The sequence below is a fragment of the Stegostoma tigrinum genome, chromosome 29 (genome assembly GCF_030684315.1).
Source record: "Stegostoma tigrinum isolate sSteTig4 chromosome 29, sSteTig4.hap1, whole genome shotgun sequence".
Lineage (NCBI taxonomy): Eukaryota > Metazoa > Chordata > Chondrichthyes > Orectolobiformes > Stegostomatidae > Stegostoma > Stegostoma tigrinum.
This window is the reverse complement of record NC_081382.1, coordinates 27,421,100-27,439,795: the sequence shown is the minus strand read 5'-3', so window position 1 is coordinate 27,439,795 and position 18,696 is coordinate 27,421,100. Positions and strand designations below refer to the sequence as shown.

The window sequence follows — 18,696 nt, the reverse complement described above, 5'->3', positions numbered from 1 at the left end:
TCCCACTGCCTTACAACTAAATGAGGGGGGACGCTTTTATCAAAGGCAATAAAGAGCATCTTTCCTCCACCAAGATCTCTACTACACTATCTGAAAAGTTCAGTGTTCACTCTCTTCCAAGCTGCGCAAATTCTCTCTTCTCCAGGAAAGATTATCTTCAGCCATAACTGCCAGCAGCCATCTGCTTTAGCCACAATGCACCTCTTCTTTACAAGGTGAGGCTAACTTTAAGAAGTGCAGACTTCTTAATATGGTGCCAGTTACTCATAATATTGGTCCATACTTCCAGTCAGCACGATCCACACCATTTATTTGTTCAACGCAGAGATCACTTGAGTTAGCAGGCAGCATTAAATATGGCATCAATGCCGCAGCACAATCAACGGGCATAGATTAATTGTGCATCATGATCCCTGTGCCCATTTTCAGGGGCTATCCAATTTCAATCCAGCAGATATTCCCGTAACACTTTGAAGACAAAGTGATTTGTCAGAAGGACAGTCCTTGAAAAAAAATTTACCCACCGTCATACAAATTTGAATTAGTTAAGTACATTTAGCTTCTGATCCCTACGGTGTCCAAATCTAGTAAAATTTGAAGGTGATAGCTTCCAATTGGGACATCCGCCAAATTATAAGCTTTCCATTTAAGGAAACAACAAGTCTCAACATCTATACAAAACCAACGTGCAAAAACATACTGCACTATTACATGACAACTTGTTAAAGCTCATCAACAAGGATAAAATTCATGACTCTAAAATGCTGCAGGCAAGGACAGTTCTGCATTCCATCTTTCAATGACAGTTTTTGGCCAATGATACATGCAACACTTAAGTACTTCATACTGATTTTAAATTAAAAGATCTTTTGCTTTTTTAACTGTGTCTTTCTTGTGTTAGGTAACAGAGCTAATATTCCACATCATGTTCAAATCTTTACATAGGTATTCCAATAAGGAATTTAGCGGTGCTTTGCTCATTCTGGAAAATGTAACCCTCTCTGCCATCAAAAGCTGAATTAAGAAACTATAGTGGCTTACACTGGCAGGGCTTTAGCTTTTCTTTTTCTTCTACGGACACAGAAATAAAAGTGTTCCTTACGCTCAAACTGTGTGGACTGTACAGTGAATTCCCTCCAAGACCATCACTGTATCCGCCCGTCTGATTGATAACATGACGCAGGGAATCCACCTGAAGCAAAAGCAAACAAAAAGAAACATGTCAGACTTAATGCAACAGAGCTGTCTTTCTCCAACAGGAAATTATCTAGTAGATTGAAATGTGTAAGCTTGCCATACTGCCTTCATTACATTAGGATATGTTATTTCATTTTAAATATTTTTAACCCAATGTCCACGGTATTAACATTTGTTTTATGAAGATATCAAGCTAAGTTTATACTGTGTAGTGAATTCTGCAATTTCTGCCATAGTGTTCCTTTAATTTTATTTGGCACCCAATAAATAAATTACAGGCAAAGGTTTTCTACAGCCAGTCAGCATGCTGTCTGTCAGTATCGATTTAATGGATCACTCTTAACACAGTGCAGTCACTTACTGACACTTTTTACACAAATGACCACATTGAGGATGACAAACAGTGAAAAACTACACTGTTTTCTTGTAATACAGCCCACCATTTTGATAAATGTTAACCAAGTCACTGCACAAATCTAGTACAGTACTCACCTTAAGTCATTTACTTAAAAAGATCATTAAGAGTAAAACTTAATGCATAATACTTGATTCTATACTTTAAATGCTGCCTTTCTGTCCATTAAAACAGCTGGAAGTTTGAGGGGGTGGGGCAGGAGGTGGGAAGGCTCAACATGTTTTAGCTCAATTAGTTTCATTTATTTTGTGAGTGTTGGTCCTCACCCTCTCTCCAGTGCCTCCATTAATATATGAAATTTTGACAGACACAGTCTTCAAACTCCGAGAATGAATAATTCTTATTTTGAAAGAAAGAAACAGGTTTCAAAAAACATAAGGCATGAAAAAAAATGAGAAGAAAGTTGTGAATGAATATGGCAAAAGCTTACACCAATCATCAAATTCTCCAACTTTTCACCCACCCACCCCTAATTGCTCAAGCCAGAGCCGACTGCATTCACATAGTTTTAAAATCAGACATGGAACATCACAAATAACGGACTCAAAACAATAATGATAAATATCAAAGCAGTGGAATGGATAATTTATTTAATCTGTACTTTAGGTACAGAATATTTACTGGGCTATAGGTCAGAGTAAGGCAGTTTTAATTTCTAAGCCCTACCCTGCTACCTAGGCCCTAATATTGGGCATTCTTCCTACCTGTGATTGCACATTGGCTCCGACTTGGGACCCTTGGTAAGAATCCCCATTCAGATTCTGCATGTTCATGAACATGTCCCCAGAATTTGGTAGGTTAAAAGAACCAGAAGAACCTGGAAAGGAAAGAGTCAGGCACCTGAATCACAGAGGGCTTTAAATCTCTCCCCAAAGTTCTCAAAAGAAAGAGCACACGAGAGAAACAGAAATAAGGAAGCAAAGAGAAAAGGAACAGTAGCCTTTCCATCACATGAAAAGCATTAAGAAAACTGTGCAGACTCTTTACAGAATGAAGAGTGTCTTTAAAAAAATCTCTGGTCTGCCAAATAACATCCTGCAAAGTTTGAACCAGTGAATTCTGAAATAATGTTCATTGGTATTAGAGTGGGAAATGCTCTATGGAGACACCGTGGAACTTACCTTATCAGGAAATAGTAAATTATTGTTTTCAGAATCACACGAACTTTTAATCCAAATCTTAAATACAATCAGAGGTGGGACTTAAAGATGGAAAAAGTGGTACCATTTAATACAAGTAACATAATTTTAACAGTGTCCTTGAAAGAAACTGAAGTTTTTGTTCTGGTAAAATTATGCTACATCACGGGAACACATAACAGCAACAAAGTGAGCACTATGCGCGAAGGAACCTTTGCACTTACCGGAGGTGGGTGTAGTAGGAGAGTTTGCTTGGCTGTTTTGGACGGCAGCTGCCACAGCATGTGCAGCATTTACGGCAGTTTTTGCAGCATATAGGTTGGCTTCTTCTTGGAACTTTCCAATGTTCTTCTTGTACCTGATCCGTTTGTTGCCAAACCAGTTTGATACCTGGGGAAAAGGAGGATACAAAACATCAAAAGACATTGCCAAGAAATCAACTATATTATTATTTCCAAGTGTCATGTCTGGGTCTATCAAATTCACAATTTCCAACTTTCCAGTTGGTATCTTGACTAATTAAGTAATAATCAGGGATAGTTGTACATTATTAGGGATTGGAGCATGACAAGATTCTGTCTGTCTTTTGGCAGAACAGACGCTCAGGGGATTACACATCTACAACAATGTGTGTTTTCAAATTTACTGATGTGATTACACTGGGGGAAAAAAAAATCCAAAGAAACCAAAACATTAATAATAAAGAAGTAATTATTGATGCATTAAATGCCACCTGCCAATCAAAAATTGTTATTGAGCTGGTTACAAAGTGCATTCTTTTTCTCTAAAAAGTTAAGTGGTAAGATGAGAAGGCTTGGAAATTCCATTGTTCAATGCTTCTGGTCTGGAACAACCTGGCAACAGCAGAATTTAAATCATGTTCAGTTGGATGAATATGAATAGAGTGATGTAAATCAATATTAAATGAGCTGGTGTTTTGTGTTCTCCCTTTGAACATATTAGAATCAGGATCTGTGTTGCCAAGGCTAATCTTTGTGCATTAACCTGTGCAGGGATCCTTATAAATTCGTTAGTAATCAGTTGTACAGTGGCCAACAAGGGCAAAGCTGAGATGATGCAGCATTTTATTTTCAAAGGTCAAAATCTGATAACTAGAAACCAACTGAAATTTTCTAGATCCCAAAACAATGCCATTCATGTTAATGTATTATCATTTCACTTTACGAACACACAAATTATCCATGAAAATAAGCACAACAAGTACCTGGGAATGAGTCAGAGAGCACTGACCCAATCAGATGACATTATAAAGTGATGGAGTTAAGGCTGAATGATTCAAAAATTCCAGGTGAACGCAAGATTAGGTACAGATCTTAACCCATACTTGTATGCTGATTACTTTGTTACCCATGTGTTATTTTCAATGTTTAGTTTCTAGAAATGTAAAATTTAATATCTTGTGAGTGTATTGTTGAAAAAACATTTCGAATATTACTACTAAAAGAGAACTGTTAATCCAGCACGGTGGAAAGACTGGGGAGTTTTTTCAATGTTGTCTAAGTTTGTATTTTAATGATAAAAGTACAAATGTTGCAGCTGTGCAAACGGCAGTGAAAATGTATAATCCTTCATAGTACAAAGCATGGCAAGGTGGTTTAATTTTCTCTGGTAATATACCAATTAACATTTTCACCTGAAATTCCGTATGCTATTTTAATGCAGTCATTAACCTATTTACAATAATTTAAGTGGGTTGACTGAATCAGAAGACTGTTCAAAGGAACTTCATGCAAACATGGTAAAACAGTGCACTATCAGAGGAAATTAAAGTGATTTGGACGGGAAAACAACCTTAGTATGTTTTTATGTCTTGAAGGGTTCAGATGATGCCATTAACCCAGGCAAAGCATAAATCCTTCTGTAATCCAACTACTTTTCAAATGTGAACAATTCTGTCATTCCGATTTTGTTGCAGCGTACGTTTACTTTTCTGTTAAAAATCTGTCACAATTGTTTGCTGTACAGAATAATTCTGATGGATGACTCAACAATATTAACAGGAGATGAGGACAAGGAATCACGACTACAATGATAAATGAAGCAGATTCTTGTTCTACACCGCTCGTCCACATATTTCAATGTTATTCTGCCCAGTAGTTCACCATGTTTTTCACAATTTACTTTGATGTTAGACGAATAGACAATTTTGGAGCCAAAATGAAGAGGCCCACAATGAAGTTGAACAGCCATATAAAATAAACTGTTGTGAAAAACTGGGGCACAATATTCTTTGTTTCATAATTTCTGCTTTCCTTCTCATCACTACCATCATTCCTGTGCACTCTGACCTTCTGGGTCACCGGAAGCAAAAATCTTTGTCACAAACCTCAAACAGCACCTGTCAAAACCTGAAACCATGGGCAGGACTTTCTACTAGGGAATGAAATCAAATGTAGTTTCCAACCATGCACTGTGTAAGAACAGTTACCGCAGAGTGATTTCATTTTTTTTGTGGGATTTACCATTTAATCGCCAGAGGGTGCATTCATTGTCCAATTAAGGATAGTAGCTAGGCGCCCAAGCCAATACAAGGTTCTCCAACAATGAAGCAGCCTGCAGTTACAGCCAATGGAGCAAAACAGGCCACTGTTTTGAAGTATTTTCTCAGCCCCTTATTTAAAAAAAACTGGAGATAAACTAATGAAATGGTCACAGCTGCCAGGCAGCATAGGTCTGCATTTAACCCAGATAGACATGGTGGCTGCAGCTAGGAGGGATGGGATGTAGAGATTCTGGAGTGCTGGTTCCCAGTCTGCCATTGGGTGGCCGCTTTGAGGCATCTGTTGGGCTCTCTGCAATCAGGACAGTCCACAAGCCAACTGGGAAATGGCTTTAATTGGCTTCTTAATTAATTTAACAGCTATTAGCTACTTGTGGATGGGTAGACATTCCATGACTGACCCAGTCTCCAAGCAAATGCCCAAGGATCAGTGCCGTAGTGAGGAAATTTGTGTTTATTTGGCTTTACTCCCACCCCAAAAATCAACATCTAAATACTGCCCTAGGAATTGTATGAGAATAATTTCAGGACAGCTCCCATCAGAGTTTATCTTCCTTCCTGGCAATGATAGGCATCCCATAACAAGACACCTGATAAGGTCAAAGCAGCAGAATGTGGTAATTAAACACAGCTTCAGCAATAGGGAAGAATGTAACCTATCATTTGGCAGCGTAATCTGCTTGAAAATCTTTATTTTAAGGTAGTTTTTAAAATGTTATGACCACATCTATTACGATATACTATTTACGTTCAGTGCTACATCACATACTGCCAGGCACTGTCAATAGCTGATTACTAGGAAATAAGCCGTACAATCTACAACAGCACAATCATACATTTGCAAATCCATCATAATTATTGTGGTAAACAGCTCCTGACTATTTAATAACTGAAGTATCAATACAGAGCAAACATTCACAGATGCGCACAGATTAAAAAAACAGCAACAATTCACTACGTGTAATAAATTCCAGGCTGTGTACTAAAATTTTATATCTTTCGCACCCATCTAAAATACGAGGAGAGATTTTGCACAACATCAGATTCTCAACAGCACTCTAGACTGTGTGCTTCTTAATCTTTAATATCATGGCAATTAAAATTAATGACCACTCATACAAACCACTGTGGGCAGTGTTTCCTTGACATTGCTTGTTTGATGAGTTTACCTTCAGGTTAACTAACAAGCAACGTTTAATTGGAGGAAAGAAAGAAAAGACAATCACCTCATGCTCTTACCCTCAGAAATGCAAAAGAACAGGAGCTAGATCCGCACACAATTTAAAAAACCTCTTTACAAAAAAAATTTCAAGAGAACAAATACTTTTTTAACCAGCCTGCATTTGTCTGGAAGAATATGATAACTAGAAATCATACAATCAATAAACTGTCAGGATAGAGGCAGCCCTATCAGCTTGCCTGTAAGAGCTCATGTTTTTACTGCTACTCCCAAGGTAATTGTAATATTATACTGATGTCTGCCCATTTCTGCTTCAAAACATTCATCAGGCTTAGGTGTCAATGATAGTACATTTATAAAGTGTAAACGCAGATAGGATCCAAAAGTCCATGGGCTGTATCTGATAGGAAGATGGGTACGTAATAATAATGACATATCTGTAAACAAAGTGACATAGTACAATGATTCTCTTTAGATGAAGCATTAAATGTATTCTTGTGCTATTAACCTGAATTTTAACTACAAAGGTATAAACATTTTCAAAAGGGATAGTATTATTGCTGTTAGCTTCAGTTGCTTCATTGTTAAAATCTCTCAAAACTACACTTGTACAGGGTACTGTCTTAAAAGCTTATTGACTTTGCAAAATGATGCTCCAAAGATTTATTTTATATATTAAAATATAAATGAGGGAGTAGAAAATTATAATTTCTTTAAGCCCAAGACAATTGGTTACAGAGTTCACACTCTAAGTTTTAATAATTATTAGAAATAAAGATCAGAACTTCACCCGTACAGTCATTTTATTCCAAACCACTTCTGGTTTAAATAAAAACAGTAATTGCTGGAAAAAACTCAGCAGGTTTGGCCACATCTGTGGAGAGAAAGCACAATTAACATTTCAGGTTCAATGACCCTTCTTTGGAACTGAATGTAACAGGGACAAGGTTGGTATAGATGCTAAAGAAGGGGTGGAGAGCAGGGGAAGAAGTAAACATTAGTTTGAGATGGAGTCTACGGAAAGAGAAATACAGCTGAGCAGACAAAGGAATGGGTAAATGTCAGCCTGGGAGAATGAATGGGCACTATTAGTAGCTGACAGTGGGTTGTTTGTGGTAGCTGCCCATGTGAATGAACAAGGCCTACGTGGACAGGTTGGCGATAAGGACATGGGAGAAGGTACTCAAGCCATAAAATTGTTGAAGTCCATATTGAATCCAGAAAGTTCCAGAGTTCCCAAGTGAAAAATGAGATGTTGTTCTTCCAGCTTCTGCTGAGCTTCGCTGGAGCACTGCAACAAGCCTGAAAACAGAGATGGTGGCCAGGGAACTCAATGGTATGTTGAAATGGCAACTGAATCAATTTCTCTCTCTCTCTCTCTTTGGGGTCCATCTCCGCCTATTGTTTCCTCCTTCCACTTCCCCAACCTTTTCTCATCTACAATCAGTTCTGAAGAAGGGTCACTGGGCCCAAAACATCAATTCTGCTTTCTATCCACAGACGCTACTAAACCTGATACGTTTTCCCTAGCAATTCCTATTTTTGTTTCTGATGTCCAGCATCTGCAGTTATTTGGTTTTTCACTTTAGGTTTAAATTTATTTCAAGTCCAAATTTCACCAACGGTTGTCTGAGATTACACTCTCAGTGAGGTTAAGATGCATTCATTTCTTTGTGTTCCCTCCCAACCCAATATATTGTCTCTTCTTTCAAAGCCTTATTGTAAAACCATGTTGTGATTCCACATCACTGAAAGTCATTTCACAGCTCATTAAAGTTCGTCATGTGAAGTTCTAGACAGTGAGTGTCACCAAATTATTTGGTCATGGAGCACATCACATTTGAGTCCAAACGAAGAGAGGCACAGTATCTGTGGAGAGAAGCAACAAGTCAATGTTTCAGGCGTTGCACTTTGTCCTTAATGGTTTCAGATTCTTTTGAAAGGCAATGCCTCAAACGCTGACTTGTAGCTTTTCTCCACAGATGTACAGCCTGCCCTGAGTGCTTCCAACATGTTCTATGATTGTTCCAAAATTCCAGTATCTACAACATTATTTTCTTCTGTTACATTTAAGCCCAATTCTGCCTTTGCCTAAAATCGATACATATATTTATTAACAGTGGTCACTATATACTATATAAACTATACATTGACTGGTGATTACCCCAAAGGAGATGCCAGTTGGAGTCTCTTAATAGGATGACATTATCTTTAACAACGTGTACATCTATGGGCTTTTGAAGGATCAGTCCATCTTTTGTGCTGAACTAGTCATCCCAAGTTAATGTTATGAAAATGTTTTTTGTATTTTTTTATGAAAAATATTTAACTCATAACACTCTTATTTCACTTTATTAAATTATTGCCATACTTTAAGTATTTCTAATATTCTTTTTCTGTGAAGTGACATTCAAAAAAGCCAGCCATTTAGGTCAATTTTTGAAATGTTTGAATAGAAATGTGAGATGTCCTTGGTTTTCCTAATCTAATATTGGACTGCTTTAATGTAAGCTTGTCCAACAATACAAAAAGTAAATTTGTTGTGCAACTTTCTCTAACATAACAGCAGAAGAAAATGCGGTCTCTTTAACAAAAGCTACCTTTCTGCTGGAACCGGTGGTATTCCCTGGTCACATTTTCTAGCAAAGTGAAAAGATAGTGAACGATTCAAAAAGGCTCAGTTCTGGGCACGCTTTGTGAACTGAGTGACTGTAGGGACTGTGTTAGCAATGTTTGCTACAAACAGAAACATAGTGCCATGTCTGAAGCTTTCAAATAAAAACACTTTGCAGATTTGTACATGCTATGTGCCCACATGTAATATAAGCTGCACAACAGAGGCTTCTTTAAGAAAAAATGCCAATTTGTTATCTGGATAATTTATCAAGCGTTTTGACTTTACTTGAAGTAAAATGCAAAGATGGAGCAACATGAAACAAACTTGAATGAAAATGAACAAAGAGTATATCCAGGAGTTTGAGTTTCAATCCTTTTTGATATGATGGGATGTTTATACACTTTTTTTCAAAAATAGAAAGTGGCTCTGTAATGGTTTACACGTTCATCCTTTGCTTGTAAAGCTCCTTTAGTTACAGACAGTAGTTACATAAATACGGTGTGACAGACCTAACCCTAAATGCCACAAAAATTCAATGGTAGCAGTGGTAACATTTGTATTTCGTTGGTGTAATACTGTTCCCATTTGTGAAGTGTCTGAAACTAGGAACAGAGGCATGTGCAAACTCTTGTACGTAGACCACTCATTTTCAAGACTTTTTTTGCATGGGGACATAGCTGATCCTTACAGGAAGTTCTGTATTCACGATTGAGTTAAACCATGCATTGTCAGTAAGCAAAAAGCAAGTGGGCTTCAGTTTTCTGATACAGCTACCTTTTGCTTTAGGCCTGAAGGCCATTGACATTGGAAGAAAAACTAAGTTGAACAGTTCTTCTTGTGTACCCAACTTGAACAAAGTAGTCCCAGAGCAATAGGGAGTAATCCTATCTGCCACAGTAAATGGAGTTCGAATTACTACAGACAAAATTTACTTTTGTTTCACTTAGAGTTTTCCAAAAACTTATCCGATCATTTTTCTAAACATTCTGGGGGGCACGGGCTTTACCGAAAAAATATTTTATTGCCTTAAGGATTGCCAGCTGATGGTGGGCCAACATCTTGAAATAATACAACAGAGCAGTTGTCCTGGCCACATCAGGTGACTGTCAAGAATCAAGCAGCATCAGTGCAGGAGTGGAGTTAGAGCAGATAAAGACAATGCATTGCTTCCTTGAAAGAACAAATTAATGAATTGGATTTTAAGTCAATCCAGCATTTTTATAATTGTTTTACTGATTTATCTCTGGATTTACAAAACTGAATTCAAATTGAGTTGATGGATTTGAACCCACATTTTGGATTATTAATCTAGGACTCATATATTACTAATCCAGTAACATAACCATTATGCTACCACTGCTTAGTGTAAATGCTAATGCCATAAATCATGAGAGCAAAGGTCAAATGAGCTTATCTGGTACATCTGCCTTCAGTTTAGGTTTCGTTGCCTGGTGCATGTCACTTTTTTATCGTTAACATTGTTAAATGTTGTGGTTTTATTGTACATTAGGTCCATTCTTGTACCTGTAAAGACCTCGTGTACTATCAGTAACTGGCAGTGCATGAAGACATGCACACTCGGAAGCCAAAATGCATTGAAAAATAACCTATCTTTGACAACCAGGCAATTGTGTCCCCAGTTTATTTTATAATGTCTTAAACAGAACCTAATTACAGAAATGTACACTGCAAAAAACAAAACAGCCCTTTTATATTACCCTGACTGAGCGGCAGAAATGAATTAATAAGAATATGTAAATTGTGTAAAAAATGTAAAACTAAAAATTAACAAATAACACTATAAGCATGGTGTAGTGGCACATTTTTGTATTATATCCCAATGAATTCTGCCAGTAGTGCCAGTGCCTTCTGCGGTATAAATATTCACTATTCTTGACGCCCCGCAGGACACTCATCTGCTTCTGCATAAAGCATTTTCCCTCACAGGCAGAGTGTCTGTGGAACAGATGAGACGGTTTATCTATAGCCAAAGCACGGCAGACATGGTAGTCTGCTGCAACTCTTGATGCAGGTCTTGCTCCCTGCATTTGAGCCACGAGATTCTATTTTTAGTCAGAATATTGAATGGGGAGGGTAGCTTTGATTGTAATAAAGGGAATTGAGCGAAATGCTTGTGATTCTTTACATATGGCACTGGCTGCTAAGATTCAAAAACACATTTAACAATGCACATGATCATAGAAAAGAATACATTTCGGATGCTGATCCAAGATTCTTTGCTTTTTTACACAAATAAATATTGAAAGAGAATTTTACGGCAGCATTTTTAATGGCTTTTGTTCCTCTATGTTCTCTGCAGAGTATTTGGATAGGTCATGTTTCATACAATTTTGGTATTTAATTATGTCATGTGCTACCCTGCGAACAAAACATACACCTATTGCTGAGATTCTATCTTGCTTTGTGCTTCTACTTCTATCTGCGTAAATAAAACTACCATCTTGTCCTTGGGAGCCATCCACACAGACATTATCGACAGGGTCTTTTATGGTTTCTTTATTAGTGAGGGAGCCATAAACAATGTGTGTAATACAGAGGGAGTTCTGTGTTTTGTTTTTTAATGTTTACTGGTGTTCTCTAATGATCTTTCTGTACTCCAGGTTTTTCATTAATCTCAACAGTTTGTTGGTTTATTTCAACCTAATCACTGTTATATCAGCTGGGTCTTGAAACCTGAGAAACTCTTTGTGTATGTATAGGAGGTGGATACATGTGTGTAAGTATAGTGTAGTGAAGCAGCACATTTGTTTATATGGTGTACATAAGGAGAGTATATTCAATATCTGTGCATTATACAGAGGTAGGAATTGAGGGCAGCACAGTTTGACAGGTTCTGTGTGTCTTTCGCAAAGCTAATTGAAGATATGAGTGCCTACTAATCTAAAAATGGTGAATTATTTTCTGTACATTTAGACTGATTTTCTCCTTTCTTGACCTCGAGAGTATTATGTTGAAGAATTACACTGTTCACAATGCAATCCCTAACTGAAAGAAATGGTGGCTGTGGGTGGTAGCAAACCTTAGCAGCTTACGTTTGAAAGCCTCTTGATCAAGTCAACTGTCATTAACCATAACTAGCAGATTAAAGTGACAAGGTATTCAGGGACTTTACAATGATCATTCGCTTAAGAGACAAGTTCCCACTTCATTTGCCATACTGCTGCTTTAATTTTACACTCGTAAGCGTAGAAGCAATTCTTGTTCAAACTTGAATATTATGGAGCTAAGAACCAATTGTTTTTAGCTTGAAATCAAGTATGACAGAGCTCACATTCCCATCATTGGATTTCAACTATTATTCAGTATTGATAGCATGAAAAAATGTAGGTTTTTGTTTAAAAATTCATGTGTCACCTGTCTAGCAGGGATTAAAGTTTCCTTAAACAAAATCACAGTCTTCATTTAAGGAACTCATTAACAAATAACTGAGATCAGTTGATCCACAGGATGTAAAGTACATCTGTTACTTTGTCAAGATAGTGCAGAGTTAATAGGCATCCTCTTAAGAGGAGAATGAATTTTGAAAAGAACTTGTATTTTAATATGAAAGCATTCTGCAACAGCATTTTTGCTTATGCAAATAATTTTTTTATCAACAGATATTACCATTAAGAGATTCATACTGTAGTTAGAACACCTTTCTTAAAATCTTTATTGCAAATATAGCTGGGGGCGGGGTTCAGCCAATACATAGCACAATTTCACATATACTTCCATTAAGCTAAAATCATCAAGATTAATGAATAAAATTTAAAAGAAGTAGGTTATTCACTCAGCAGAAATTATCTTTTCAGCACATCTTTTACGGATGACCTTTCTTCAAACCTTAGTTGAAACAATTGGAATAATATTAATTAATTAGCAAACCTCAAGCCAGACTCTAATTATGCTTCTGAAAGTTCCTCTGGAGGTTAACTTGATCATTACGTCAAATATAGAACAGAAGCCATGAATAGTTAAAGCACAATCCATTTAACCCTCAGTCACACTGCTTTAAATATATTATGAGCTGGAATAGTGATATGCATGTCTCAGTGTAGTTGACGATCACAGTTTATATCACCCCAATCAACACATTTCATCATTCTGAGTTTAGAAACAAGCCCAATACCCATGACACCTAGCAAGCACCTTGATAGGTATAAATAGAGTAGGTGTCATGGCCAGTCATAAAATCTGATTTATGTGTCCACAAGTGAGGCTGACTGTGTAACTCATGAGCAACAAAGTCACGAGTGAATTATGATCAGTCTCACAAGTGGAAACACAAATCATGTTTCACGGATGCCCTGACATATTTGATTTATACTCGAGATTTACGTTATGATGTTTAATTTTTGGCATGTGCAATTTAAAGCGAAAAGTGTTATGTTAATACAGACTGTTTTGCAAGGAAAAGTAGGCTTAAAATGCTTGTTTTCAAGTGTGCTGCCTCAAAGAACTAAAACAAAGTTGCTGGAAAAGCTCAGCAGGTCTGGCAACATCTGTGAAGGAAAAAAACAGAGTTAATGTTTCAGGTCTGGTGACCCTTCCTCAGAACAGAACGTTAACTCTGTCTTTTTTCCTTCACAGATGCTGCTGGACCTGTTGAGGTTTTCCAGCAACTTTGTTTTTGTTCCTGATTTACAGCATCCGCAGTTCTTTTGGTTTTTATTTAATACTGCCTCAAAGAGCTTTTCAATGTGGTGATTGGCCATCATCCTGAAAATCCCCAGTACAAGAGTAACCATTAAACTTACAGCCCAGTCTGATAGCCAACTAAAGTTATCAAAGTTTCACATCACAATCAAGAACTCTGATGATCTTATTTAAATCTTTCAAAATAGAATTAAAAGCTCCACTTCCTGACTTACAGGCAACGTGTAAGTTATTCCCTGCAGATATCCCCACCATCAGACTTCAGTGAGGAATCAAAAGTCCACACGGGGCAAAATCTACTGTCCTCCCAAATGGTGTGTCCTGTGGCAAGTGACATATAGTTGGTCAGGTGGGTGCTCCAGTGATTCATCATGACCTTGCTTCAATTATGTCTGTGGTGAGAAGACCCCATGGATGACCTTCCTGCCCTATCACTGACCATGACCCTTAGGTGAGCAATTAATACGTACATAGGGTCCTCATTCTTTAAATAGTATTCATCCAACAGAAGATGATTGTTCACCTTGCAGAAAGTATGAAAAGCAAATCTTGTCAGGTTGCTTGCAGAATGTCAGTGGAGGTGCGGGGACCCCCTCCCAAAGCCTATGAGTACATGATTGAGGGACCTGGGAGGGGAGCAGTCTATTAAGGACCATTACTCTGACCTTGCAACCTGCAACTAACACCAACCCCACCGCAGCCCCTACTCAGAGAACTTCTCCTGCCATTAGTCACCTGCAGTTTGAATCTCTCAACTATCCTAGGTCTCAGGTGAGTGCGTTACCAATAGCAGAAAATGCCTTCCTGGTTTCCTTTGCTTGGCCTAAAGCTCTCAGCAGCCAGATTTCCACCTGTACAGCCTCTGATCCTGGGGAAAGCTGCTCAGCAAAGATTCTGCTTGATGTTCCCAAAAGGAATGGTGCAGGGTTTTTCTAGCTTCTGCAGAAATGATCCAGAGATGGCACAGAGGGAGGGAACATGCAAGCAAGCCAACTAGGCTATTTTTAACTCCCTACATGTCCCTGGTCTTGGTGAGATGCAAACTCCATCAGGAACGTCAGTTAAGTCTAACAATGCTGACATAAAAGGCCAACTAAGAAAAGACAGCACAGACAAATGTTGTCCTTTGAAGTGAAACACATCTACAAAACAGTAAATGCAGTGACATGGTTTCTTGAGTCAAACACCACGGCTGCTGTTTGACTCAAGATATAGTCTCAATACTAATACTAACTTATACACGAAAACTGGGTTCTTATTGAAACTGATTTATGACATTTAGTAACAATACGATTTACATTGCTGTCACATAACAAATTTACTCAATGTGTTCTACACTTACTAATGTTATCATGCATTACCTACACTTAACAGATTGACTGAACACGCGAAATTGATTCCATTATATTGATAACTTGACCAGAATATTGTATGCTGTGACATAGTTACAGCCAACTTAAAAAGGTACAGTCACTGTCTGAGCTGACATCTATACAATTGCAGAACATCCAACACTTCTCCCTTTAAAGAATGGGAATCCTTTTCCAATATGATGTACTCCATCACTCCACACATTTAGGCATGATTTGGTGCATGTACGCTGTGACCAGATCTCCAACCTTATACAGTTATCAACCTTCTAAACTGTAATGAATACAATCCCAGGTTCCTCAGCCATTCAGCATACATTCAACCTACCATTCCAGGGATCATCCATGTGAATCTCCGCTGGACACGCTCCAGGGCTAGTATGTCCTTCCTGAGGTGTGGGGCCCAAAATTGGACACAGTATTCTAAACGGGGCCTAACTAGAGCTTTATAAAGTCTCAGAAGTACATCGTTGCTTTTATATTCCAACCCTCTTGAGATAAACAACAACATTACATCTACTTTCTTAACCACGGACTCTACCTGCAAGTTAACCTTTAGAGAATCCTGGACCATCAATCCCAGATCCCTTTGTACTCCTGCTTTATGAATTTTCTCACCGTTAAGAAAATAGACCATGCCTGTATTCTTTTTTCCAAAGTGCAAGACTTCGCATTTGCTCACGTTTGGAGGGATATGGGCCAAATGCTGGCAAAAGGGACTATGTCAGATAGGGACGTCTGGTCAGCATGGACAAGTTGGACCAAAGGGTCTGATTCCATATTGTATGACTCCACGACTCTACTATTGTATCAGTTTCTCCCTTCTTTGCAATTACGGATCAAGTACATGTGGTAGGTGGTGACAGTTTGGGCAGGAACAAATGGTTGGATGTGTCTTCCAAACATGAGAGATACAAATCATGGAAAATGATTACTGAGAAGAATGGTATATAGCTTTAATATAGCCATCCCAAAGTCCTTGACAAAGATCCTTTATATTGATTGATCATAGATTTTTACGTTGCCATCACTGCATTCTGCGAGACCATTTGACCGGGTAGTGAGAACAGGTAATATGTTGAACATTTCAATTCTTCCATATCTTTTGGAAAAGTGCACAAGTGTACTGCAAACTGTTATCAGATACAGGAGCAAATTACTGCAGATGATGGAATCTGTACTGAAAAAGAAAAATGCGACAGATCACAGTAAGTCAGGCGGCATCCTTGGAGAGACAGCAAGCTCACGTTTTGGGTCCAGATGACTCTCAATCAGAGAGTTCTGATGAAGAGTCAACTGCACTCAGTTTGTTACCTTGTTTTCTCTCCATGGATGCTGCCTGACTCACTGTTATCTCTAGCATTTCTTGTTAGTAAATACAATTTGTTGAGGAACACCGAACACAATGAATATGGCAATAAAAAAACGAAAGAACTGCAGATGCTGTAAATCAGGAACGAAAACAAAGTTGCTGGAAAAGCTCAGCAGGTCTGGCAGCATCTATGGAGGTAAAAAACAGAGTTAATGTTTCGGTCCAGTGACTCTTCCGCAGAACTGGTGGTGGCTGGGAAAACATCAGTTTATATGCAGAAAATAGGGAGGTGGATGTAACTGACAGAATAGAGCCCAAAGAGAGGCAAAGACAGTTGGACAGACAAAGGAATGCTAACGATCAGGCTGGGAGGGTGAATAGCGGGCTCTAATACTAACTGCGTATAATTTCAAGTTGGAATTCTGTCTGGGAAACCAAGTCACAAATGCGGATGCATTGAGCCACATCTCACTGGCAAGACACAACTGATGGTACCACTGCTGGAATAGCTCATAATGGTTTTACATTTTCTAGACATGCTTCCAGCCACAGCTGACAATATCAGACTTTGGACACGGAAAGATATGAAACAGCTGGTGGTGATGGGGAAAACCAAAGGGTTGTCACAATCAGAATTGATACTTTTTTGGACCCAGAGTGACTGGATCACAGTACAGGATAGCATGTTATTATAGAGAGCAAGAGTACTTATCCCGAGTAAAGGCCACTGCTAGATACTGGCTGAACTCCACCAGGGTCATCCAGGGGCTTGCAAAGTGAAGATGTTGGCGGGAATAATGTCTGACTGCCAGGACTGGATGCACAGATAGCTGTGTTGGTGGGGTAGTGCGCAGAGTGCCAACAAGAACAAGAACTGCTGCCAGCAGCTCTGCCACATTTGTGGGAATGGCCAGGTAAATCTTGGACTCAGTTACACATCGGGTACGCAGGTCCTTTCACAGGCCCAATATGCTTAGTCACTGTGGACGTCCAATCAAAGTGGCTGGATGTGCACTGAGTTCATTTGTCAAACACTGGGATGATGATAGAAAAGCCGTGTGCATCTTTTTCAATACACAGTCTCCCAGAAGTGTTGGTTACAGAAAGCAGGCCATTATGTAGCAGCAGGGAATTTGAGTATTTCCTAAAATTGAATGGTATTCGACATACAAGGACAGCTCTACACTATCCAATGGTCTGGCACACAGAGCAGTCCAAACTTTGAGGGCAGGCTTCAAAAAACAGCTTACAGCTTCACAAGATAACAAACTGTCCTGCTTCCTCTTTGATTTTGGAGCGCACCTCATGCAAATACAGGGATAACTCCATTTTTTCTGAAGAAGGATCTGGGCCCGAAACGTCAGCCTTCCTGCTCCTCTGATGCTGCTTGGCCTGTTGTGTTCATCCAGCTCTACACTTTGTTATCTTTACTCGAGTGGAGGAGTTGCTTTTGGGGAGAAGACTGCACCAGGTTAAATCTTATGTTTCTGGACCTCAGCAGTGGTGCGGCTGGTAAAGCAGCATCAGGAACATCAGTACCAGACACAAGATTCCTTAAACTGAAAGGGACAGCTTACTTCAGGAGGCAAAGTTTGGTGTAGGGTCCATGGGAACACCCTCTTGGTGACAAGAGGCATGGTTGACGTGAGGTCGGGTCCAGGACTTAAGGTTCAAGTAGGCATGACAGTCCTGAACAAGCAGATGGGCCAAATGAAAGCACGACATGCCCAGCTCCTTAATGGCCTTTCCAACTGTTCCGGAACCCTGTGGGTTTTCCCTCTCCGTCAAGCGTTAAATTCCTTCAGAATCCAAGATGGAAGCGGCAGATGTTGTCACCTCTACACTGCTGCCACCTAAAGAGAATGCATTTCCTCTAAGATGCTCCGAGCACAAGGTATTGCGCATTATATGCCATCCATATCAGGGGCAGAGTTGGAAGAACTCTTTCTGTGTGCAAAGTTCGATATTGTTGGTGCTAAAACGCCCCAGGAGGAGCTACAAACAAAAGAACTGACTTATGTCCTCAGACTCAGGGGAAGGGATGAGTGGTTATAATGAGGTCAGCTAGGTGGACCTCATAGAATATTAGCACCCTGATTGGGCCAGATTACAGCCCAATCAGGGAGCCCCAGCTGACAGATGAGAATAGCTGTGTTAGACATCCTGACACAAAGAGCTGGCTCTGAAGAAGCTGGATCAGTGTCAAGGACTCTCCACCTGTAAATAAAGGGTAATTTGGTGACAAGAAACTGCCCTCTGTGGAGTTACTTCAGAGGCCATTGCAGC

The 18,696-nt window shown here is 39.0% G+C and overlaps 1 protein-coding gene across 8 annotated transcripts in view; it reads right to left on the bottom strand.

Annotated features, from left to right (window-relative positions):
- The window catches only part of pbx3b (pre-B-cell leukemia homeobox 3b), a 227,389-nt gene that overhangs the window by 7,747 nt on the left and 200,946 nt on the right, over window positions 1–18,696 (bottom strand). For 5 of the 8 annotated variants that reach the window (XM_048558817.2, XM_059638166.1, XM_048558819.2 and 2 more), the window contains 3 exons: window positions 2,976–3,141; window positions 2,317–2,429; window positions 1,103–1,192 (listed from right to left, as the gene is read on the bottom strand). In XM_048558817.2, the coding sequence (XP_048414774.1) occupies window positions 1,103–1,192; window positions 2,317–2,429; window positions 2,976–3,141 (369 nt within the window). Of the gene's footprint in view, window positions 1–1,041; window positions 1,193–2,316; window positions 2,430–2,975; window positions 3,142–18,696 lie in introns of all 8 variants that reach the window. The other 3 variants (XM_048558818.2, XR_009442762.1, XM_048558820.2) reach the window with 3 other exon arrangements.